This window comes from Parasteatoda tepidariorum, chromosome 5 (assembly GCF_982258835.1).
Source record: "Parasteatoda tepidariorum strain Cologne lab strain chromosome 5, Ptep-v5.0, whole genome shotgun sequence".
In the NCBI taxonomy this organism is placed as follows: domain Eukaryota; kingdom Metazoa; phylum Arthropoda; class Arachnida; order Araneae; family Theridiidae; genus Parasteatoda; species Parasteatoda tepidariorum.
In genome coordinates this window covers 71145365-71172414 of record NC_141759.1, presented here as the reverse complement: position 1 = coordinate 71172414, position 27050 = coordinate 71145365, and the positions used below count along the sequence as shown (strand labels likewise).

Genomic DNA, 27050 nt, shown 5'->3' with positions numbered 1-27050 from the left:
GTGAATAATTTAAAAGTTATATAAAAAAAAACATGGGATAAAAAATTAGTTTGTTTTAAAACTGCCATATCTTCATAAATATTTACTCTATGATTGCGAAATTTTATGCAGTTATTAAAAATAACAACCAAAGCAATTAATACAAGCTAGAGCTTATTCCCTAATTTTCTGGCATAGGGTGTTCAAAAATACTTCTTTTCTTTCGTAATTTATTGTCGGTCTCTCGAACCTCTGAAAGCATACATTTATTTTATTGCTAATTATGCAAAGCATACTTTACATTTTACTGCTAAATACGAAAAAGCGCATGAACTAAACACTCTAAAATTACAAAATAATCCCCCAAGTATTTCTCAAATGATTTATAAAAATATCAAAAGCTGAAAGTGTCTCTTTCATTATTGTAGGGTAGTGTATAATGGAAGAAAATATCCCTTCAATTCTAATTTATTAAAATATTAATACAATATCATTGCTATCTCTAGAAAAAATATTTTCTGTTTATATAGAAAATATTTATAAAAAAAATATATTCCGTTTTAGTAGGAGGATAAATCCACAGCAGGCACTTGAACATTGCTTCCTAGATCAGAAAGTAGTTTTTTCTTAGTCTGTGCAGACTTTTTAAAAAGTGTAACAGTTTTGCTCATGAACTGAGCTTCTGTTACAATACCTGCAAGAAATTCATAGATTTAAAGAATTAATATGTGGTGGTTAACAAGAAATTAAAACAAACCAATTATATTCATTAATTAAACAAATTTTAAGACTTATAAGTATTATCACATTCTTGTTTTTACAGGCTTTTCTATAAAATGGCTACTGTGCTAACTGGTTTACTTACCTAGTGGTTCGATCAGACTACCTTTAAGAAACCGTTTGGAGGCTTTCAGTTACTGGAGGCGATGACTTGGGTGACCTACTCCAGATTTCTTTCGGTTGTCATCGTAGTCAAATTACAAAATCCGAATGTGACTCTTTCCAAACCATCGTCATTTTACAATACTTTAGCCAGGCTTATTGAGATATTTTCCATCGCACTTGGCTAATTGGAAAAGTCTCTAGCTCTCCAGACTAATAGAAAGTCGCCATCATTTCCTAATATGACTAGCACTTTAAGTGTATCGCAATGGGCCTAAATACTTTTAGGCTAAAAAAGATGTATCATTCGCTTCTCAATTAGCTTGATACATTTCAGACTGTTAGCAATGTACCCGTGCAAATGCTTTTAGGATAAAAAGATACCTTTCATTGCTCAGCCTGGGTTCAATATACTACTCTATCCTTTAGAGTAGTATAGTGAACCCAGGCTTATACAAAGCTTATTGTTAACAAGTCAAAGCAAATTTAGGTTGATTAGGCAGATTTCTAATTAGCCTAAATGCATTTGGGGTGACTGTAATAAGGCAAATGCTTTGCAAAATGGCGACGACTCTTGCTAAGATTTCTCAATTGATGTATGATCAACATATGTTCCTCCATTACACAGCGTGTTATTGGGCCGCTTTTGAAATTCTTAGAACATGCAAATTATTTTTAGTACTAAAATTTAAAAATATCATTCAAAAAAATTCAACTCTTACTTTATGTAAGAAATTAAATCGGAAAAAAATTTTTTATATAAAATTATAATAAAAAACAATATATCTGATATTTCATTGAGTAAAAAATAGTTCATTGAGTTAATAATTTTGCACAGCACAACTGCGATTTCTGCGAAAATTATTCATACTTAAGTCAAAAAAACATTTCATAGATTTACCTTTCTGAAAATGTGTTGAACAAAATTCAAATCGGATATCGTACCAAATACAAATTGATAAAAAAAAAAAAAATTGCTCCATATAAAAAATTTAGCTGTACAACAAATTATAATTTCGAACTGTCTAGCACGTAAATTTTACTTAATTTGATATTTACAATAAATATTTGAAATTATGAAAATCATTGCTTTTATACCAGAGATCGTCGTTAACCTATTTTAATTTAGCAAATCTTATTGAATAAAAACGATTCCAATTCTGTTGAATGCACTTAACCCCTTTAGGACTGTGATCACAGTATCATATATAAAAAATGCCTTTCTGACTATATCGGCCCAATATGGTACTGTCTTGTTTTGTATTAGTATGTAAATGTCTTTAGTACGGATAAACTCTAATTTTGCTATCCTGGGAAAGTGCTTTTTTCTCTAAGTCTTGAAGGGGTTAAAATGACCACCATATAAAGTCTTGAGAGAACTGATATCAGGACTGCTACATAGTATTATATTTCATTACTTCAGCATCGATAAGATTTCGTAGCCTAATTTATCTTTTGTTTGAGTCTTTTTTTTTAATCAAAATAAATGTATTTCACAATAAAACTATTGTTTTTTAAACTACCTTCAGATTTTGAATTAACAGAACCGTTAGATTCACACTTTCTGAAATCCGTTTGGAATACACTAATGTGTCTGCAGCAATTATTTTTTAAGCAATTTAGAAACATTCAGTTTTAGATGTAATTAATGTTTTAAAACTTTAGTTATGAACTAACAGGTGGTAACTATTAGATTTACAAACAGTGTTGCAAATAGTTATTTTGCCAACATTTTCAACAATTCTTTTTCGTTCAAGTTTTTTGTGTTTAATACTTGAAAGTTTTTACTGTCAAACCTTACTTCACAATTGCTCTCTCATACTCTGGATGACAATGCATTTAGATTGACCTTCATTTAGGAGACTTGCATTTCTCCCAAATAATATTTCAATAAGAAATTTTTCATAACACTCTTCTCTTTTATTTATTTCTTTAATACCCAAGTGCACTACCAGGCTAAAAGTCCACAGAGGTACCCACCTAAAACATTATGACATGAGTTTTTTTCTTTCTTTTTCTTAAGTTTGTTCCCCTTAATACGTGGTTCGAAAACCAGTAATCACTTCAGCTGTGGTGGATGCCTAAAGTCAATACCTATTAGCACTTATCACAAACTGAGCAGGCTGTCGTTGAAGCAATGAAGGAACCAACACTTTCATGCAAAAAAATAAATGAGCTTTAGATTCAAATAAAATAAAATATAGGGGAAAGTTGGACAAAACGGGATACCATTATTGCTTTTATTTACTACGGAAAATCTGTTTAAGAGAACCACACTTTTTTTTTTATAGCTACGTCACTCATTGAAGCACAGAAAAAACATATTTAAAACCAATTTTAATGACTGTGAAATAGAAAAAAAAATCAGTTTCCAAATTCTTACATATCCCATTTTAGCATACCTGGGTTGGACAAAACGGGATAGGGTTTACAATGTTTGATTTTTTGTGTAAAGCTAACTGAAAAGCGTAATTAACTGACAGTAAAATTTCGAAAAATTGTATTTATGGGATTTTATTGCTTCTAACATTTTTATATAGACTGTTTTAAAGATTTTATGAGTTTTCAAACATGAACGCTTATTCCATAATTTTCACTGTTGAGATGTGTTTCGTGCCCTTAAGAGGGATTTCTTAACAGTTATCAACATTATAAATATCATTCGGAGTAATCTTATGTTTACTTAATAGAGAATTCAAAAAACTGCTTAACTGCAGTGCGATTAAACCCTTTTGCTCGGGCCATACTCGTGGGTTCTGAATTTCGGAGGCTAAGTACTTTATGTCTGCCAAAAAATGATTACAACCAACACTTTCCAACCATTTTTTTTGTGTTAAAATTATGCTTGATATTGTTTTTCTCAGCTAACTCAAATGCTAGAATTCGTATGTCCGTTAGAGTTATACCAATCTCTCTTCTAGAGCCAATACATGTTCATGCGTTTTTTCTTGTTCAGCATTGAATACTGTCTCATATCTGTCCAACTTTTTCACTGCTGCCATTTCAGGGATCAACGTATTTGTATGAGCCTTTTTTACCTTTCTTTCAATATGTTAATAATAATATAGTAGAAGTTTTAGGCCAACAAAAAAATAGGTGGATAAAACGGGACATAAAAAAACTCTATTCCGTTTTATCCAACTCATAAGTATCCCGTTTTGTCAAACTCAGACACTTTTCAATACAAACATGGCTTCTGCCTAAACGTGAAAGAAAAATTAGATTAACTAGACATGAGAATACTCGTTAAAAAAATGCCTCATCAAATGTAATACTCGCCGGAATTGTATATCCCATATATTTCGGCAGTACAATATAAAAAACAACGCACTTAAATGTTGAAAATGGCGAAGAAAATGGAGTAAAAAAGGTCCGAGACCTACAACTTTCTATCAACTAGTGATCACGAGACGGGACGCACTGAAAATGATATAATTACAGTCAAATAACAAATTTTTGTCTTCTTCCATTAGATAGCTGCAATAGTCTGGTCATTAGGCGATGTATCCCGTTTTATCCAACAAATTTTTTAGGGCAAAAAAAATATCATATAAAAATAAATTTCAAAATATATAAATAAAAATATAAAAATAAATTTCAGTTAAATAAAACCTTAAAATTAAATGAATAAACACTTTGGGAGAATGCTAGAAAAAACTTTAAATGTCTTTCCACGGACTTTCCCAGTCAATTCCAAAAAATTAATTCATCTATTGATGATCTAAGTTTCTCATGTTACAGGATTGCCGCCCAAAACGGAAAAAAAAAATTAACCGTGTTTTCCCTGTACAGATTATACACAGTATATTAAAACGAAGCACACAATCACTATTATCTTGAGTGACCTATATTATTATTATAGTTATACTATTTTTAACTGCTAGAAAAACTTAACAAAATAAGGAACAACTTAATATACTTAAAATAAATAATGCTATAGTACAGGGGTCGCCAAACCTTTTTGATTATCGACCCCTATATAATTTTTCGAAATCTCCATCGACCCCCGCAAAAGTAATTTTCTGTTAATTAAAATAAAACTCTATTAGATACTGTGTTTGTACATTTATTTTATGATTTTAAACATTTATTAAAGTAATAGTACATTATGTAACAATAGTTTTATGAAAAATATATTAATATTGAAATTTAAATACCTTATTATTAAATAATAAGTAATTATGCATAAGTAGATATAATAAGTAAAGTAACTAAAGATTTACTGCTTCTTGATCAATAAGATGCGTGGGCCTGGTGTTTTTTTGCAAGGTTCGCTATATTGGGTTCAAAATTGGTCAATTTTAATTTTCGTCAAAATTGCTCAATTTTGTAATTTTAGTAAAAAAATACAAAGTGTGCTATAGTTTTGTCGTGGGCTGTACTAATCCATATCATTAATGCTTACCTTCTTTTTTGTGCATTGATAATTAAAATTGATATCTAAACCAAACGAATGGTCTTATCGAAACAATAACTAATTATCTAAAACTATACAAGTTTTAATAATGACACTGCAAATATTCAACACAGTTTGCAAAGATAGTTTAAACTGTGTATGATATTTTCATTTGTAACGTCAATGCTCGTCACACGTAACATTTGGACAAGCGCATATATGCATATGACTTATAAACTGCGCTGAGTTCGTGCCACTGCGCGGTGGTACGTACATACTTGTTTCACCCCAATAAATATACGTTTATTAATTTATGTTTTATAAAGAAACTGATATTGAGTCAATTATAAAAAAAATTCACAAATTTTACATACTTAATTAGGTATGTGTGATTTGCGTATTGAGAACTGTTTCTTTTTTCGACCCACAATTGACCCTTCCGATTCGGATCGACCCCCATTCGCCCCCCTGTCTCAGATCGACCCCTGCTTTTGTTAAATAGACCCTTGGGGGTCTATATAGACCACTTTGGCGACCTCTGCTATAGTAAATGAAATAGTTTAATATAGCTGGAATATAAATATCCCATAAATTGCTCTTTGAGTTGTCCCTTTTAAAAGACAAAAAGTCCCAGTTTGCAAAGAAAAACTCAAATTTCCCTGCATTATGCCTATTGTTCTAGGTAATTTTTAAATTCTCTGTACTTTCCAGGTTTTCCATATTCTCCCAGTGGAGTGGCAACTTTGTATTATAAATTTTATCTAATTAGAAAAGCATTTTAAAATTCATTTACACTAGATTTTTTTAAGGGAAAAAAAAACACTTTTTTGAAATCTACATAAAAAATAATCTTTCAATGATGATTCTTAGGCTTAAATCAAACTAACAACTTAAATTGAAGATAAATCAACAAATGTTTAAGGAAAATGTTAAAAAAGAAATTTAAAAATCCTTGTATGGACTTACACAGTCAATTCATATCCAACAATGGCCAATGTTTCTTTTATTATAAATTTTATTTAATTAGAAAAGCATTTTAAAATACATGCACACCAGATTTCGCTTTAAGGAGAGAGAAAAGCACTCCAAAAGTGAACCACTTGTTCTACATAAAAAATAAACTTTTAACGATAATTTTTAGGTTAAAATCAAAGAAATTTGATTTAATTAGAAAAAAATTTTAAGGTTTATACCACAGATTTTTTTTCTTTTTAAAAAAAGAGCACCAACAACTTATTAAAAACTGCATAAAAAAATTAACTTTCAATCAACAAACCAATTCGAACATACAAAACAAATTTTTCATACACATGACAAAGAATGCTAATTATAAGTAAGTTTCCTTTAATGATCGAAAATAAATCCAAAAATTTACAAAATATATTTGGAAACAAATACAGTTAATCAAATCAGATTACAGCAGGACAATCAAATGAACTTAGTGACTTTAAACATGCACAAGAATAACTGAAACATGATGAACAAATGGTTTTACGAGAAATGAAAATATTTGTGCATCACAGTGATTGAATGCTTCAATTAAAGGATCAATCAATCTTGCCGAGGGCACGGATCCTCTGCAAGAGTGGTGGATGAGAGTGATGCCAAGCAGAGAAGAGCCAGTCATGAACAGGGAACCCCAAGTTGTCTCGGTTCAGTTTGATCAGAGCGCTACGAAGATCAGCTGCTCTGTGGAGCTCTTTAGCAAAGGCATCAGCTTGAAATTCAAATCTTCTCGATAGGACAGTCATTATGAAAGACAGCAACTACAAAACAAATATAATTACATTTTCCCACAGCAACTAAACACTAAAATTTTAAAAAAGTAAATAAGGTAATAACTTGTTTTAAACTAGAAACAAAATAGAAATCATTGTAAATGTTTACGTACAGTGCACAAAATAATAAATGGACCACCCTGAATAACTTTTGATCTAAAGAACGGTTCGTCATGTTCTAAAACAGGGATGGCGAACCAATGGCACGCTATACAATATTCTGGGCACGCCACCGATCACAAATTTCACTATAAAGCATATTAACAATTAAATTTTTTAAAAAAAACAAATAAACAAATTAACAATTAATGCCAAAACAACAATTAATAACGACAAAAAACGAGCTAACAATAAATAACGAGTAAAAAAAATATATATAGTCCTGCTTAAACTAACATCTTACAACCTAATATAAGTTATTTGTCATCTAATCTGCAACTACAGAAGTCACACTGATGTTACTTTAAGTTGAATTACGCGTATAACTGAGACATTGCCAACAACAACAAAAATTTCGTAGTAAATAAAGACTTTTGAGTTGATAGTATTTAGTATTATTATTTTCCCAATAATCACAAAGTCAAAATTATTTGGCGGCACGTCTATGATCTCATTAAACAATTTTTTGAAAAATGGCACGTTGGTGCATAAAGGTTCGCCACCCCTGTTCTAAAATCTCAGTGGTTTGAGCGGTTGATCTCCATGCTCAATAAATAGTGCAGATGATATTTTAAGCTCCAAAATCAGCAAGCAGATTTACAACTCAAATATTCACATTATTCTTGGTCTGCCAGGCATGGGTTGCACCTGTTTGTCGGTACTAATTAATAGTAATTTTTTCAAGCATTTTTCTATCTACCATTATTTTCTATTTATCGACTACCAATGGTTAATTTAATAAAAGTAGTGTTTTCAATAAATTTGTCCAATTTAAATATCCTAATTTTACTATATGTACACATATACATGCATTTATTATTATGGCACATACTGTTTAACTAGATTAAATATTTACAACTCCTAAAATCTACTGTGATATAAATGTATATGATCATGCATTTATATCACACTAGCAAGGAAGTTTACATCTCAAAAATTTGTTTTATAGTTTAGTTTGCTTCTAGAATTCATAATACAGTAGAGTCTTGAAAATCCGAGGTAATTGGGGCTGACACTACCTCGGATTACTGAAAACTCGGATTTTCCAAAAAAGTAGAAAATTTTTAACAACTACAAATGAAATTAAATAAAATTAACATATTACCTTAAAATCCTTTATTCTTTAGTATAATGACGTAAAAGATTCTTTACAATTTAAAAAAATTGTCAATTTTTTGTTGCTTCAGTATATTACTTCTCTTTGTTGATGCGATAGTCAGCCAACGCTTCAAAAGCAAAACATCTGCAGGGGTGGCTTCAGTTTGCTGTTCTACATATTTTAAGGCTAGTTCTAAGGCTGCAGAACCTTCACTATGAGATTTCTTTTTCTGATAACGGAGAGTCGTTTTCTTCTGTTCCATATTCTTCCTCATCTTCCATCATTTCTATAATACTTGAGTCTGTTATTTCCAGGTTGTCGTCACTATTTAGCCATTCATTTAGATCAACTGCATTAGAGTTTTCGCAGCCTGGTAATTCCTTCACCAAATCTTTCAAAACAATTGTTTCACTATCATTCATCATTAATTTCCTCAATAGACGTAACCAATTCAGGTAGAAACTTAGTCCACGATTTAATTACTGTCGTAGGTTGAACTTCTTCCCAAGAATCTGCTATCCAGTAGACAACATCTCTCAGACTTACATTCCTCAAAACATCCGCAACACTTTCATCATCAGACTGAACTAAATGTTGCAACAAATGGTGTCGATATTTTTTCCTTAAATTTTCCAATACGCCCTGATCCATTGGCTGAATCAAACTTGTAACATTGGCAGGAAAAAAATATAGCACGGATTTCACCACAACGTAGCTCATCATCGTCCGGATGATATGGAGCGAAGTTTCCAAAATGATAAGGATCAAGAACGTGTATTGAGTCCCTAACTAGCATCTAAGCTTCTAGTACAATTGAACTTGGAAGAATAAAACTCTTGTAGATCTGGTTTGAAAATTCCTTTCAAACCAACCCCTACCTAGCCACCTTCCAAAACAAAGAGAACAAAAAGTGGTGGGTTACTGAAATTCTTTCCAGGAAGAAACTAAAAATAACACCTGCATTCTTTTGGTTGCGAGAGGAAATGGGAAGAGCGCTTTTGGTTGCTAGGGGGAAAATTTGGCACCTCGAATTAAGCGGAACCTTGGACTTCTGAGACTCGAACTTTCGAGACTCTACTGTATTTTGATTTTAATAGCAAATACATTAATTTATCATACTCACTCAATAAATATGTATTAATGACTTTTGCTTTGATATTGATGTAAATTCAAAAAACACCATATACAGATGACATGATATAGACTAGTAAGACTACTTATTAATATTTAAATCAAAAGAAAATAACATACACATACATTTTGTGCTGTAAGTTTTTATACAGAATTATTTACAATTAAGTACTTGTAAGCAATGTCACACATGGGTCAGCTAATCAGGTTCGACACACATGTGACGTTGCAGGAGGCATCCAATTAAATATTATCTCAAATTTTAATCAGTGTGATAATAAATCAAAGTCTTAAAGCTGTAATGTTAACACATCATGCACATTCACATGATCAGTCACAACCATGTGATTAGCTGCAAGTACCCAAATGCTTCTATTCAATTAACCTTTTTTTACTTCACATTTAATCATATATATATATATATGTAAAATAATCATTTTTCTTTTTGACATTATAATGTATTAAGCATTGCAGACTAAATGAAATCATGTGATGTGACAAGTAAATGATAGTTACATACACACATCTTGCAAGCATTTATGACAAGCAAGTGCAGCAACTAGCAGCTGAAATCAAAATTAAACTGAGTATACCAGTGCAAACTACCAGGAGTCAGGCAATACTATAGTTATAATTTCAATTTGAAAAAGGTTCAGTATCATGATATGAAAGTTGATTTGATTGCATGACACAAAATAATCCTTGAATAATAGTGAAAAAAAGAATATATATTAAAAAATGTATGCATTTAAAAATATGTTATACAAGTACGTAAATAACATACATAAAAGTATTATAAGCTATCAAGATGTCTTTAGTTGTGATTAATTTAACAATGTCAAATTTAAAAGAGAAAAATTTTTCATTGTATAGTTTTAACAGAACTACTTTTTTTCTGCAATATTCAAACAGATGATAGAAAAATTGCTTTAATATTCTAAATCTACACAGGGTTGCCACAGAAAAAAATGAACAAAATAGTTGCTTTTAGTAGCCTAAAGCATGAAAATAGTAGCCAAAAACTAGGAAAATAGTTGCCTAAATAAGAACAAAAAGTCATCAAAAATATGACTAAAATTTTGTTAATGACTTAATTGTCATATACCATGAGTCAAGTTATGTCAAATATGATAATTTTCATATAAACGTTAATGTATATATATATATATGAAAAGTGATTACTCCAATTTGAAATTCACGCATCGTAATATTGCATAATTTATTTATTTATTTTTTTTTGTTAAATCATGCAAAATTTTGTAGCAATAATCATTGAAAAGGCGATAGAGAAATGAAATCGACTTACAATGGAATCTGTGTAGATAGAACGAATTAAAAAGTGAAGACTCAAATTTGCAATTCAAAATTTTTTATTTTTTAAGAAAAAAAAAGTTCAGTGTGTTCAAAAACTATCTTGTGGGGTGCAGATTTTCCACCCAATTTATGCTTATGAAAAAAAAAAAAGAAGAAGCACATCGCTAGGAGTACGGAAAAGTCTCCCAATAGTCTCCTTTTCCTGAAAATAGTTGCTTTTTTAGCCTTTTCAAGCAAAAAAAGTTGCCAAAGTTGCCTCATGCCAATAATAGTTGCATTTAAGTCGCCTGTGACAACTCTGTCTACAGTTTCCAAATTAAAGTAATTGAGATATCTAAGACAAATGACATGATATTTATGCATACACTGTAATACATGTGTACACTGTAATACATGTGTACACTGTAATGTATATGTACACATCAAACAATGATTATTTAGATCTAACAATTGTTACTGAAAGACAAATAAATATAAATTAAAAGAAATAGAAGGCACTCATAATACAAATATTAGTAATTGGTTTTTAGATTAGAATTTGATTTTCTGAACTAATTCATGATAAAAGTTAAATAATCATTTAAAAGCCGACAACTCTTCTTAAATATGAAATCTAAAAGTAGGTTCAACCTTGAAGACCCTGATGAAAACAAGAAGAGTCTGATGAATCTCTTGACACAATAAATAAATCTAAAAACCAGTTATGAGTAAAATATAGAAAATATATAAACTTTTATAAAATAAATGTGATTGTACAAAAAAAGTCACTAATTATAATATATATATAATTAATCAGAATGTAGAAAGCAATGTCATTTTCTCAAGTAGATATTTGGAATTACTGGGATTCTTTAATCGGAAAAACTAAGGTTTAATAAAGTCAAAAGAAATTAATAAGAACTAAATTTTACATAAGTATATAGAAATGAAACTTACTTCATTGTAAGGAGAAAACACAAATTGGAAAATCACAAGGAAACCCACAATAATAGGCTTTACATCATGAAAACCAAATGCTGCATACAAAACTGTGCTTCGGTAGAGAAGAGCAAATACAGCAAAACAGAAAAATAAGTTGACCTAAATAAAGTATTGTAGTTTATACTTTCTTTCTTAATAATTTCATAAATCATCTGCAGTATATACTCTTATCTGATTTCAAACGAAATATTACATAAATTAAATGAAGCATAATAATTACAAATAAAAGTACAGTGCATGAGCAGAGATTTCTCAGTGATATAAAGCTGTCTGTAAAAAACAGAGCTGTTGTTGCGAAGGATTGGAATTCAGTCCTCAATGGCGACTTGAAACCCACCCAGCTTCAGATTGATGTAATGCTGTGAGTAACACTGACTACATTGCCACACTCAAGTCGTTGGTCTCAAAATCGTGGAGCCTAAACCTTCATGACCCCCCCCCAGGCTCATAGCAGGATGTTAAGAGAATACTTTGGATGAGCTTAAACCATCCTAAAGTTAAAGTATACTTTTAGCCCCAGACTAAAAAATTTATGTTTAATATTTTCTTTTCTCCATATTTCCATACAAGCTATCCTAACAAAACATTAAACCCTTATTAAATTTTAAAAAAAATATGCAAGCTCTCTAAAGTTTAAAATTATTAAATTGAAGCAATAAAATGCAAGCTCTCTAAAGTTTAAAATTATTAAATTAAAGCCTACATTTTTAAAAATTTTAGAGAAAAAAAAATAACGATTTTCTAGGTAAATTTTCATTTCTTAATTTTCATACATAATGAATTTTAAAGACAAAAAATTTTTAATTAAATGGTATCATTTAAAATTTTAATCTATACATAATTGTCACCTTTAAAGTACCTTATCTAATATTATGTCTTAATTCAGCTATCCACTAAATGAAAGTAATATAGCAATAATATTTTTAATATGCATGGATTTATGTGTTTGTAAATTTATTTGATTTTAATTGATAATAAACTCATATTTAATAATTGAAATAAAATTTTATTATAAATTTAATAAATAATGAAATTTGTATTGCAACAGTTGTGTCATAAAAAATACATTAATTGATATTATAAATGCAAATAATTTTGTTTTTAATGTTCGTATGAAATATTCTCCCTAATGCTTATTTAATACTTATTAAAATTATTTAACTTTCGGGCAAAAAAGGCCAAATACTGAATATTCACAACGTCCTGAAAAATAAAAATAGTGAAGAATAAAAAAAAAAATTACAAATAGTTATCATATACAATTATTTAAGAATGATGACTACATATTTGAATTAAAATTTGTATAAATTGAATAGATTAGTTGAATTTTAATTTTTTGTCAAACAAACTTGGATTTTTTTTTAAATTAAAATTATTTACAATTTGCTAACACTTAGTTTAAATATTAAAATGTTACACACTCTTACTGACTTAACATAATATAAGGATTATTCAACCTTAGGAAAAACAGACTAGTTTTCAATACAGGTGAGAAATATGATTATAAACATTTGTTAACTGATAGATGAAAACCCAGCAGCAAAATTTTTGGAGCCAATCTGCAGCAATATATTCAAAAATAAAAATTTGTGTGTGAATTTTATGCAGACAGGAAGAGATTATTCTTATAAAAATTAAGCTTAATCTAACATACATGTAGCAAAACTTGCAAATAATGAATATGATAAAGTTATACACAAAATCTTTATGTTGTTTAAGTTTAATATTACACAATCTTACTTTAGCTCTGTCCTAAAGAAGAAAAAATAGATCCTTACACTAAACACGCTAAAGAATTTTGAAGGAAAGGTTTAACATGCAGCTGATAATATTAAATTAAAATATTTTCAATTAAAACGAAGAAACAAACAGAACTATTATTTATGGTGTTTAATTTCTGCCCATTTAAAGTTTCTTCAAGTGAATCAATTATGGCATTACAGGTACTTTACAGGCAAGTAAAACAATAGCTAGAAAAAGAGTATTAAGTGTTTTTTTTTTAATTTTAGTACCTAATTTTAAAATAAATAACAATAAAAATAAGGAAAAACTATTCCTTGTTTTTCATTTAATATATAATTTTCATTTATTTTCATTTTTTTCAGCTAATCTTTATTTATAGTTTAAAAATAAAAATCTGAGATGGAAAATAGTTTGCAGATGCTGTTATATTCTGTAGGGCCTATGGGAGGGTTTCTGTGATTAAGGATGAAAATAAAAATAACGCATCTTGATAAAATATTTGTAATAGCAATATTATTGTAGCAAAGGCTTTCCTTAATAAGTAATAGAGTTTTATCTTAAAATCCAAAATTTAAAAAAAAAAATTAAAAAACAAGAAGAATTAAAATAGAATATTGAGATATATATTGATAGAAAAATAATTTCAGTCGTTTCCTTACATTTCGATCTTTAACATGACTTAATTTTCTGTTATATGAATTTTAAATTATGATACATTTCTCTTTATAAAACTGAAATAAACATTCCAAATAATAATTTTAATATTAATTCTAAAAAAGGTAAAGACGAAAAGAAAAAAAAAAACAACACTATATACTGTTAACATGAAGTAGGCTAAAACATTGATTTATTTGTTGCAAAATGACATATTTGCTTACCTGAGCAATGATTAAATTTTTTAGTGTATGATTTAATTTCCAATGACCAAGTTCATGAGCAAGAACTGCTACAACTTCATCATTATTACAGCCGGTTCTTTTATGCTGCTGGATATAAACGAATAATCAGATATTAGTTAATAATTATTATAAATCTGGTTGAAAAATTTTATTACAGCGATAATAATAAGCAGTAGCTTTATAAAAACAATAAATATTATAACAATGCATACTATCAAAACAGAAAAGCTACAAATTCAATTTTTTTTTTAAGTAATGGAGATAATTTTTTGTTAAGCACCATAGTGATATTCAAATGCAAAATGAGATATTTAATTACACAGTTACAATTTTCCTAAGCAATGAAATAAACTCCCATATATTTGTATGCAAAACAATATATATTTTTATTGTAAACATTACTTTGAATTAAATTACTTTACAAACAAATTAGTCTGCTCATCTTTTTTAAAAATTAGGGTTTTCCTTTTTTTCTAAATTGGTAAAATGTAGTTCAAAATCAAGAAAATTTGAGAAGAAAATGTGCCAGGAAATAAAATGTCATTAAAAAAACATGACATTCTACCATTTTTAAAAGTTTTCTGGAATTTCATTATCCTATCTGCTATATCAGAGTAATACTTTGCAATTAAAACTTAAATTTTAATAGGTTTACTGGGAGAGTTAAGTTATCAAGCTACTTTAATTGTGCTGCAAATGTTCAAGATGAAAAGTGTAGTATGTTTAAAAGTTTATTTATTTCAATCAAAGATTACCAATATAAACTACAAATTACTTTCACAATCTACTTTGTTTTTCATGATTGCGAAAAGATTCATGGTCTTACGGTTAAGCAAGTATATTAGATAGAAAGATTTCAGCATTAAGTTAGGAATTGACTAAAACAAAATAACGTAAGAAATAACAAATGCTAAACCATTTCTGTTGGAAAATATATTAAAATAAATACAATACCTTTCCTTCTTCTTTTTCTGTCTCTTCCTTCTCCTTTTTAGTTTCTTCTTCCTTATTTAATGGGGTGTATTCTTCCAACAAAGTATCAAAAAGAACTATCCGTTTGTTTTTATAAAAACCATAAAAATAGGCATTGCTATGAGCAGATCTTTTAGAACCTTTCAAATAAACGAAATAATTTATTAGTGATTCAATAAATGAATATAAACACTGTCTGTAAGAGTCAATATAAGTAATAATATTTTATTTATGCCCTACTAGAGCTGCACAATGAACTATTGGCAACAGTCCAGGAAACATCCCTGAGGATGATACAAAGACACATGCCGTTATAATTTTGATCTTCTGCAGAGGGAGTGGGTACCCTGCTTTTGTAGCCTGTTGACCTGAGATTAGAAGAGTTATTTGAACCATTTTCTGTAATTTTTTTAAATGTGCATCTAAGTTTTAAAAAACAATTTTTACTACAAACTTTAACTTTATAATAAGAATTCACATGCTTAATAAACTATAGGGCAAAGATGTAATTAAGCAGTACAAATGCTAATTTTTACCTTAAAAAACTTGGTTCAAAACTGACCAAAATAATTCAAATCAAAAGGTTGATATGGAAAGGAGTTTTAGTTATTTACTTAAAATCTTTATACTAACAACATACAGAGTATCTGCTACATTTTAGATTTTCAAATTCATGACTTTTCATGATTAATTCCAAGAATTTTTCATGACTTAACGAAGTTACTATTTTCTCAGACAAAAACAACAATAAATTTAAAAAGCATTATAATAACATTAAGTGAAATGATAGGTATAACCAAAACTGTTATACTCTGCATCTTCATATTTATAAGAAAGAGTTGAAGCAATAAAAGAGCTGAAAAAAATACAAAAGCAAATAATTTTGTCTTCTTTTCTGCAGAATTATAATAAATTCTAAAGTTACTTTTCTTGTTCTTCGGAATTGGAAGAAGTACTCCTGATTTTTTCTGTTTTTATTTCGGAATATAAAAAAATCGCCAATTGACTTGCTTCAGCAAAAATCGGCTTGCTTCAGCAAGAATTTGAAATTGATAAAATAAAAACAATAACGAAAATTGTGAAATCACTGAAGTTTAAAAGACAATTCGCTCTAGAAATGATGTTTTTCTTTCAATTTTTGAAAGAATGCCGTAATTTTTAAAGAACACGATAAAAATATTTCATATTTTAATAAACTACGCCTGTCAGTGGGGATTTTGTTAGAAATTCAGACATTCAGAACACCATAAAATTGGGGGGGGGGAGTAGATAACATTTTAAAAATTAGATTTTACAACGACCTAAATCCATGACTTTCCATGATTTTTTTAAAAAAATAGTTAAAATCATGACATCTCACGACAGATTTTGTCCAATGCCGAAATTCATGATTTTTCATTACTTTCCAGGTGCGCATCCAGGTCCAGGAAACATAATTAAACAAAGCAATTGTGTAGTTATAATATAATTTTTAACTGCGTCTAAATAAAAACAGATTTATAAAAGGTTGCTATTGAATTTCAGAAAAATTCAAAAAGATACACAAAGAAAATATCTTTTAACCAAAAAGCTTTAACTATGTTCAACAGTTTGAAAAATAACAAATTGTTCTAAAAATAAAAGCATTTTGACTTTTAAGTCAAAAGTTTACTAGAATCACTATGAATAGTTTTTATTTATATTTCTTTCTGAATGTAACAATTTTAGTCTAAATTTATGTAATAATATGTTAAATAAATTGTTTATCACTTAGGATTACACAGCAATCAACTAGTTATTAGGTATATTAACAATATTTTTTTGGCTAATGAGAATTACAATATTTAGGATATTTATCTCTAAATATTAATATTATTAACATAAGTTTGCAGCTATTTTCCTTTAATAAAATTACACTTCATAAGGAAATTAAAAAAGCTGAAATAAACATAAATGATGATCACATGATTTTAAATGGATTTGTTTTCCAAAGTAAGGAACAACATGAGACTTAACAAATTTTTTAAACATAAATTAAATTTTAAGCACACTCTGTAAAGGTTTACCCTTTCAGGATTATTACAAACAATGCAAAATATTTTTAAATTGTCACAAACTAAAACATTTATTAAAAAAAAATTTACTTAGTAGTTAAAAAGTTATTTTCACCTTCCACAACAAAAAGCTTTTTCAGTGGAAATTCTATACTCTTAGCTAAATTCTCAATACGAGTTCTCAATTCTCCTTCCGGCAATGGAGTAAACTTATCAAACAACGGTGCAATATAATCAGCATAAACTGTCAAAAGAATCTAAAAGGCAATTTTTTTTTTAAATTATTCAATATGAAAATGTTAAAAACAAATCTAATATACATTATAAAAACAATTATAATAAAATATTAAATGTTAAATGCATATTAATAATTTCTCAATGAGCTTTGTGTTCATCATTTGCTGTTAGTGTGGGAAAAAATTTTATTACTACAAATGTCTAAGGGAAAGTTGAAAACTCTTAGCTCGGAAGATATAAGTAATCCTACTAATGTTATTGACACAAATCGAACCATGAAAAATAAAGATACAGCGCCAAAGCATAGAATTTCTTCGGAATACTCTTTCAATGCCATTTAAAGAAAAACATTTATATTAAACAATATGAATCTATGAACATGAACTAAAAAAACAGATTGGTTAATATTCTGAAGTCAAAAGTTGAAACAAGCAACAAGTCAAACTTCTAACAAAATGAAGTATTTCATTCATTGTATATGGTTATTGCAACTACATAGGGAAGTCATCAATCAGAACAAGAAGCCAGTGCTTTCATTAAATTCTAGCACTACTATAAAGTCTAAAGAGAATAATTAGCTAGCAAAAGCATGAATAAAAGTTAAATTATTAAAAAATAACGGGGTAGCAAAAGCATGAATAAAAAAAATAAACTCATAAAGAGATAAACAAAAAAATAAAATTAGAATTGGTAGAAAAATTGGTAGCTGTTCGCTCCAACCTTGTGCTATCTACCCAGCCTTAACCTAAATTAAGCCTTACCTATTGAAACGCAGAGCTATAAGCGATAAGCAGAGAGCTCGCCGCACTTAACTATACTCAATAAAATTAGAAGACCTTTTTAGAACTGCAGAAAGTTGTTGGTTTGTTTAGATATTAGTTTTGTTTTGGAATTTGAGTTTTCTTATAACCCATTACGGGTTTTTCTAGTTGTTTTACAAGATTATAACTATCCCGTTACGGGTACTTCATATTTGTTACTGTTTGTGAATAAAAGTTTTTTTTATAAAAAACTGAACTGTTATTACACTACCTTCACAAGTTTGTATCATTTAATTTATAATATAAACGTGCAATTTCTTTCATTTGCTAATTAAAGTTAAACACACCTAGGAAAAATGGACTTTTTAAATACAAGCAGATTACGATACACTTGCTGTTACATTAATTCACTTTTTAAGATTACATTTATTTAATCTACAATGTTTAACAGGGATGATTGTGGCACAAAATGAAAAAACCTGAAAATTTTATGTGAAAAAAATCTATATCAAGATATCAATTTATAGACCATACCTGACATACATTTAACATAATTTTTTAAATAAGAACTATAATTAAATTACCCTTGAATGAAGAATATTACACCTTTACAGTAAATAATTTAAGAAAAATCTTAGTTTGCACAAGAATCATAATGTTGGATTTTTAAAATAGTGTGAATATGAATCACGATATTGGATTTTAAATCACATGAATATGAAGCGCAGAGTACTATTTGTTTAAACCACATGAATATGAATCGTACCGCATAACTTCTAAATTAGGTAAATACGAAAATCGATGTTTGATATTCAAACCGCGTGAATAGGAATTGAGATATTAACCGATTCCAGTGCAGTTCCAAATATTCTAAAATTACATAAATCCACCAAACCAAATTAAACAATTGGCGGATTTCTGTCCCTTGACAGAAGAATGACAAGGGATAGTGAATAGTGTATGTAAGCGTCTCGTTAGCGAAAGTTTCAAAATTTGAATTTTAGATTGAGGAATTCCATGAAAATTACGTTGGAATATAAATTTTTAAATAGTGGTAGTCCGAGAACTGACGGTCTTGAGAAACGCGGAAATTTGTGATATTCCCAGAAAAATCATATACCTTGAGCCTAATTTTTAGAGCTAGAATCGTAAAGCGAAAAACCCAGAATTCTGCAATATTCCCAGAATACATTCTTCTAACTAAAATTTATAATCATGCAAAATCACAGATATTAAATCTTTTATTGTGAAGGGCTCGAAATTAACAGTAGTCCATTGAACCAGGCCTACTCAAATTTGCCTCAGACCACTATAAAATAAATTATCAGTGGATCCCGGACCTGCAATAAATGATAAGGGATGGTAAGCTATTTTGGTCACAAAATAGCATATTTTATAGCAATTATGAACATAATACATTCTACATACATTGTTATTTTTCGCTTAAATTCATCTAAAAATTCATCTTAAATTCGTAATAAAATCTATTCACGACATATAAACATAACAGTGCAAATTTGTTTCAACTAGTAATATCTTTTAGTTACTGGTCTTTAAACAAGGGACTAAATTTTATTAATTTTTAATTCAGTTGCACAATGAAGACAGTAAGTAACTGATATCAAGAATTATCAATTGTTTATTGTTGGAGTTTTAACCAATGAAAGTAATGAATCACTTAATCCTTTCAATCAAATTAAAATTTGAAAAAGTTAGTATATTAAACTAATACAACATCCACTGTATATATTCCTAGAATGTTATTAAATTTTACAAAAAGCAGAATTTTTTAACTGCCATTAACAGCATACATTTACACAAAATTATATTTATAAAAAATTAAAATTTAAATTAAAAATCAGTAAATTTTATTTATAATATATGTGATGCCACATTTTAAAAATTTTATATATATGTGATGCCACAAAAGGCATTACTTTCTTTAATTTATTAAACTTATTTCCTTTTAATCATTCTTAACCAAATTTTAATTTAATTAAACTAATTACTTTATTTTTATTACAATTTATAAAAAGCGAATATAAATTATTTTATTCTTTTATTAACAACCACTGAAATGGATAACTTTTTATTTCAATACTAATGTAAGAGTCATTAATTCACAAAATCCAAAATAAAAATCTATTTATAAATTTTTAACTCTTTATTTCTTACAACAAAAATTTGTCAATTACATAGTTATACTAATTCTCACAGTCTTTTTTGTGATTCGCCTTTTCCAAATTATTTTCAAATTTATATTGATTATGGCGGTTGGCTTTATTTTTTGATAAATCACAAATTTGGATCTCCTACCATGCTCTGAACTCTCTGTTGGGAACAATACAATCACTTTTTAAATTGGGTTTTGATTAGGCTGGTTATGGGGGATTTATCTCCCATGGCCTGTCATAAATAACATTATTATTCAAAATTTATTACTTAACTTAAAAAGTTTTATTACGGATAAAATATATTTTGTATCTCGATCTCTACAAATACTAAATAAAAGTTTTATTTTAATTACGATCCAGTTTAGATCTTTACTGCCATTCTCATTATCCTGTTTTCATCACAGTCCACACCTAATTTTTGTCAGTACAATATATATATATATATATATACATATACTTACTTGGGAAATATTTAATATGAAAAAAAAAGCATAGCGATTTTCCTTACTCTTTAACATTACTTAAAACATTGTACAAATGCTGTTGCAAATTTTTATTAAAAACTAGCAGAGAGAAGTTTGAAAGTGGTATAAAATTAAATCAAATATTTAAAATTATCAAACAAAAATCTTTAAATTATTGAAAAAGATATCCATTTGAAAAATATTTTAAGCACATTAAAAAAGTATTCAATTACATATTTATACAAAATCTTTTAACATTAGAGGGATTTTGAGGGAATAAAAAGCTCATATGTACTTACGAAAGATATGAGGACACAGAAGACCCATAAATAAATGAAGAAATAGTCACCACCAATTTTAACGATATGAACTATGATCGAAAGTATGGGAAGCATAACAGCTTGCATAACAATGAATTTCTTTATTCTATCTTTAAAGTAGAAACCTAAAGTCTTAAAAGGAAAAAGCCAAATCACTTTTTAATTTCAATTCTGATATTAACTTATTTTAATTATAACAGAATTTTTTTTACCTGTTTATTGAATCCATGCTTTTCTTCAAGTACAAAAGTCATGTACAAACTAAAAGGTAGGTCTAAGAATGTACTGATTATTGAACCAATCAATGAAAATATTACTGTTTGAGTTATCTGCAAAAGAATAATAAAATTTCCTGAACAAGTGATTTTATAAATAGGCTATTCTAAAGCTACAGATTTTTAAATAAAACAAGTTCCAAAAATTTATGAGCAATTAATTTATCTAAGGTAACAGTTTAACGCCAGTGTGTAAGTAAGATTTGTAAGTAAAAAACATAATTTTAAAATTTTTATAGGGACACTTTAAAAAAAACTTTTTTTTTTTTTACATGTCTCATTAAGTGATTAATCGGATAATTTACATTAATAATCTGTCTCTCTGTTTTCTAATCATCATAACTGGAACCAGTTTTAAAAAATACAGAATAGTAAAAATAGTATAACATAACAAAGTCACAGCAGAACTATCTATTTATAAAACTATTACATTAAATATTTTGAATGTTAAGTAATTACAATAAAGCTTAAATATTAGCTAATTAAAAGTTGATATTAAATTAATGCTTTATATGCTGCTGAATGTTTAATACTTGTCTTTGCAACAACGTGTAATTAATATATAACGTTTAATACTCTTGCTCATATACTAAAGTTTGCATGGCACAAACACAAGTTTGTAAACATTTCAAATTTACACAAAAAAATTACATTTCATACATTAAAAAGGCAATATAATGTAAACTGGTAAACCTAAGTTATTTGACTATAGTCTATCTGAAAACATAATTTAGTCCCAGAAAAAATAAATTCCCATATCTAATTTAAAGGTATGAAGCAAAAGCTTCATATGCTTAAATTTGATGAGGATTTAAATGAAAATTTATTGACTTTAAATTAAAAAATTTAAAAGAAAACTGATTTTGAAGAAAAATTTGCAAACTTGAAAACAAACAAAATATAAGTTTATCAAATACAAAGTAATTTGTCATGGAATAGGTGTGAAGGCAAGGTTCATCTTTTAAGCTATTAAAGAAGAATGCACATCAATAGAGATGAAACACCTAAATACTTAAACATAAAGTGATGTTTATAAAAATAAGTTAATAAAAAAAAAAATCATTAGAACAACACCAAATGATAAACGCATCACAAAATACAGAAACATACAAATATTAGACCAGATTTTACAATAAAAATTTCAAGTAACTTTAATTTAATATTATTTTATAAATTAATGAAAATAACACCTTTAAAAAGTTAAGTTTCACTAAGAGCTTGTTTCTAAAAACCGTAAAACTAGAACAGCCTTGTTTGTTTGTTTTTATTTTTTTAAATATCGGATTTGTGGGATTTACTGTTTGAAACTGTCTAAAAATAAGTAAACAAAAAGGGTATAGGTATGAAATAACTTATAAATATGAACTACTTCATCTAAAAAAAATACTTATTTGAATTTTTTAGTGACATTTAATAGTTAAAGACTAATGAACTTAGAGAGAAAAAAAAAGTTAAAAGCCAAAGTTACTACTGTTATGTCTAAAGTTTTACCACTCCTTTTTTAAGTTACTTAACTAATGATACTTATCCAATATTCAGCTATGAAACCTGAAATGAACAAATTATTTTTCGTAGAACCCTGGCACTTTATAAAAAAGTTCATTAGTCGCAGCGAATATACAAAATTAAAAAACAAGACGAAAGAAATACTATTATTATTTTGAAAATATTTAAGGAATGTTAAAAATGAAAATATTAGAAATATGAATTTATTCTAGGTGTACGTTAAAAATGTATAAAATAAGCTGAGTGATTGTATTTAAAAAAGAACTGTAATAAACGTTAAAAATACTTAACAAAGAAATGTAAATCCTTTGTCTTGAATTTAGCTATTTTATTTTGAATTTAAAAGAAGAGAAATACTTAATGATTTTTTTTATAATTCATATCCTTTTCCCAATTTGTTTAATATATTGTTAAAGAAAAAAAAAATTAAAAATTTTGCTACTTTTTTTTTATTGGCATTTTGCATAAATAAATTTATATAAACAACAAAAATATTAAATAATTTATGGATTATTGATTGGGTATAAAAATCATATATTCACAGCTAGTAAAAAATAGGAAAAATCCAACTTTCAGAAATCCTTTCAGGGAACACTAAAGTTATTCAGAACAACTTTTGAGAGCAACAGTTCTATCGAATGTTAGAAAAAAGAAACAAACAATGGGGAAACAAATATATTGTATAATAATTCTGCATACCTCATGATCCTTTCCATATCCAAAATGAGTAGTAACTTTACCACTTAAAGCCCACAAACATGGAATTCCACCGAATACTAAAATACCCTGAAATAAAATGATGCAAATTGTGAAAAACAAATTAATACATTATCATACCAACATAACTTTGACTAATCATTCCATACTTATATCAAATAATTATTAAAACAGAGAACATTAAATAGAACAAACTTACCGTCTGTAGTAATTGTTCATATATTGAACAAACAAGCTCAAACTTGTTTTTATCTAAGTTGTAGATACGAGATTTAGCATAAGTTTCTTGATCCAAAACACCAACTAGCTCTACTGGAACTGAAATGGTCTTTTTCGCAACTTTATACTATAAAATATATAAATATAATTAGAAAATATTTAGAATTAAATATACTTTTAAAATATTTAGAATTAAATATACTTTTAAAATATTTAGAATTAAATACACTTAAAAAATTTCATTTTACATTAATAATTATAAAGGTGGAAAAAGTTTCCAAGGTTTGAGTACTCAAAACTGACACCCAGAGCTCAAAACATGTGAAATTTTTTCACCTTCATGACTTTTTAAGCAAAATTATATACATGATAAATTCTTTATGTTATACATGCAATATCAACTTCTTTTGTAAGGGTGATCATTTTGGAAACAAACATTAACAAAAAATTGTGTAACCCTATTTTAATAACCTTATTATATATCTTAATCTTACAACAAAAACAACGAATTTCATTATTTGCTATACAGGTTTTGATCAGATTAAAAAATATTTTTTAATAAAAATAACTAAAATCTTCTTTTTAAAGAATAGACAGAAAATGAAAATCCCTATGAACATATCTATGTCATGTTATAAGCGTGAAATATACACAATTTGAATCTTTGAAATTGATCATTCTGTCGTTAGATAAAACCATATCAGTGTTTTCACCACAGCCCGAGAATCTCGCATGTTCCTTTCTTTCCTCGCAATAAAAAATGAGTTCACGCACTCTATTAATCAATTTCAAAATGCACGAATTTTGGAAAAAATTTTCATCTTTTGCTATTTTGAATAAAATTTGTTACAATTTTCTTCCTTGATCTTTCATTATTTTGAACATTGGTCCTTATTATCTAGCTTCCCTATTTATCAATATTGTTCAGAACGGGTGCAAACAGCAGAACACCACTTCCCCCACCCTCACCCCGAGCCATGGAACCCCTTTCAGAACACATTTCTCTGCAACCACATGTCCACCGTAGGTAAGGTTTCTTCATGTAAGACGTTTAAATTTTTTGTGCATGAATGTAAGAAGGACAAATACCTTGTTAAGGTGACATCTTCTACTCTGTAACGGACAAATGAAAATTAAAGAAATGTCGGTAGAAATGGTCAACACGAAACAAATATGGATATTTTTCAGCCAAATAAATAAAATAGCTGATGAAAAAGTAGATATAGAACATTTTCCATATGATGATGCAGCAAAAATATGCAATTACAAGATGTGAAAAATTTATTATAATTAAAGAAATAATTTTTTTCCAAGTCTATTTGTGTTTTTTTAATTTTTAGAAATCTCACTTAACTTTTTGAAATCTCACCCTGTTTTTAAGAAAGGGTGAGAAATTCTCTCCCATTTTTTTTCTGTAATGAATACACTGCATATATACTTTTAAGCCTCACATTGTTTTTTTATGTGTCATCAAATTGTTCATTTATTTAACGTTAGTAAACACGTCTTTTTCTCGTCATTTTAATGTTGTAAACACAAGATATTTTGCTCTCACTAGTTGATACTTAGGAGAGATTTCCGTGTCGTGATCTGTGGCAGAATAATAGCCACAATTTTGGAAACTTCCGGGCAGTGGCCAGCAAAAAACTAAAAAAAAACATCACAGAAAGAGACCAACTTGAAAGGTATAACTCATTCTAACTCCCAGACAAACATCTACATGTTTTTTTTTCTTTTTAAATTTTTGTCAGTTTAAAGTCTACTTAGCACCTTGTTGATTGTTTGTATGTTTGTAGCTTGATTGTTTGTAGTTGGGGCGACAGATCATGATACGGAAATATCCCCGGTACTTATCTTACTTAGCAGAAATAAATAATATAATGCTTATTTCAGTATTCATTTTAAAGATAGAAAGCAAGATGTTTTGTGTTCAATTGTTAATCAAATTCTAATTTCATTTAGTAAGTATAATATATTGTTTATTTTTAAATCTATCATTTCAATTTGAATTCTTTTTGAACAGTTATTAATTCCACATAAAAACTTGCTATGTTCGTTGATCCTGGTTAGGACCAAAAAAATTTCTGACAACGAAAAAATTGCTGCTATCAAATGTATGTGTACTTTAAAATGTCGGAAGTAAATTTTCTGCCTAGAAGTTGAAGAGACATGGCGAGATTTTTTGGCGGTCGATCACGATAGGGAAATCTTCCGTACATCAAAACAATTAGAACTTTATAAAATAAACAATAATAGATCATATAATATTATTAAAAGGAAACAAGAATTTCCTAAATATGTTAAAAATATAACACACAAAAGAGACACAGAATTGAATGATTATATAATCGCATCGTAGAGCACATTTTAAAAGGGAAGTAAATAAAAATTATATACCTGGCGATAAGAAAGAAAAGTGTTCCAAACATAAACAATCCACGAAAAAATTAAAATAGCATTCATTATTTCTTGTGGCTCCCATACTGGCGTTAACAGTAGCTTTCTTATGAAAGGAACTTTTAATAAAGGAGTAAAAAGCTCCTCTATAAACTCTCGCTGCATTTTTGGAATACTGCAAAACTAAACACAATAATTTATATTACATATACAAATATTAATGTAAAAGTCAATTTCGTTGAATAATACTAAACAAAATCGAAAAGCCGGGTCATCACTTGAGTATGCTTCCTGTATTTTATTTCTGTCGGAATAAAGATGAAAACTGATTAACCGGTTTTCCTAAGGACCATTTTCACTGGAACATTTCCACAGAAAACATTTTTCTGTGGAAAACTCGCCAATCAAGTTCCCGTTCTCATGCTCCCCTGTAAGGTATTGGCGATGACAGGAGGCAACCTAGTTGAAAGCAATTAGCGGTTTCGGTGAAGTTGAAACATGTCATATGATGGTTGCCCGGTTGCACGATTCCAAACCGTAATGTTCCCAATCCTTAAGACGGGGAATATGCAACTTTTTCCCTCTTTCTCGGGAATACGTGATTCTAAGCAATG

At 28.1% G+C, this 27050-nt stretch overlaps 1 protein-coding gene across 2 annotated transcripts; it reads right to left on the bottom strand.

Annotated features, from left to right (window-relative positions):
- Nucleotides 1–6584: 6584 nt before the first annotated feature.
- On the bottom strand, nucleotides 6585–26996 carry LOC107439406 (CAAX prenyl protease 1 homolog). 2 transcript variants are annotated; one of them, XM_043042898.3, is made up of 10 exons: nucleotides 26437–26996; nucleotides 24020–24166; nucleotides 23803–23889; nucleotides 21535–21651; nucleotides 21302–21454; nucleotides 17482–17623; nucleotides 15316–15473; nucleotides 14341–14448; nucleotides 11675–11818; nucleotides 6585–7023 (listed from the first exon to the last, which is right to left on the bottom strand). In XM_043042898.3, exons 1-10 carry the CDS (start codon nucleotides 26599–26601, stop codon nucleotides 6805–6807), a joined length of 1440 nt encoding a protein of 479 aa, XP_042898832.1. In that variant the 5' UTR covers nucleotides 26602–26996; the 3' UTR covers nucleotides 6585–6804. The 2 variants fall into 2 exon arrangements, with proteins under 2 accessions (XP_042898832.1, XP_087020310.1); XM_087164184.1 differs by having other exon boundaries at nucleotides 14341–14445; nucleotides 26437–26976.
- Nucleotides 26997–27050: the final 54 nt, after the last annotated feature.

Bases quoted from the DNA above. Each gene is read 5' to 3' on its own strand.
- LOC107439406 (XM_043042898.3), bottom strand. From the start codon at position 26,601: ATGCAGCGAGAGTTTATAGAGGAGCTTTTTACTCCTTTATTAAAAGTT. The intron at 15,474-17,481 runs GTGAAAATAACT...TTTATTTGAAAG, and splicing joins AAAGCTTTTTGTTGTGGAAG to GTTCTAAAAGATCTGCTCAT. The intron at 7,024-11,674 runs GTAAGTTTCATT...TTTGTTTTGTAG, and splicing joins TGTTTTCTCCTTACAATGAA to TTGCTGTCTTTCATAATGAC.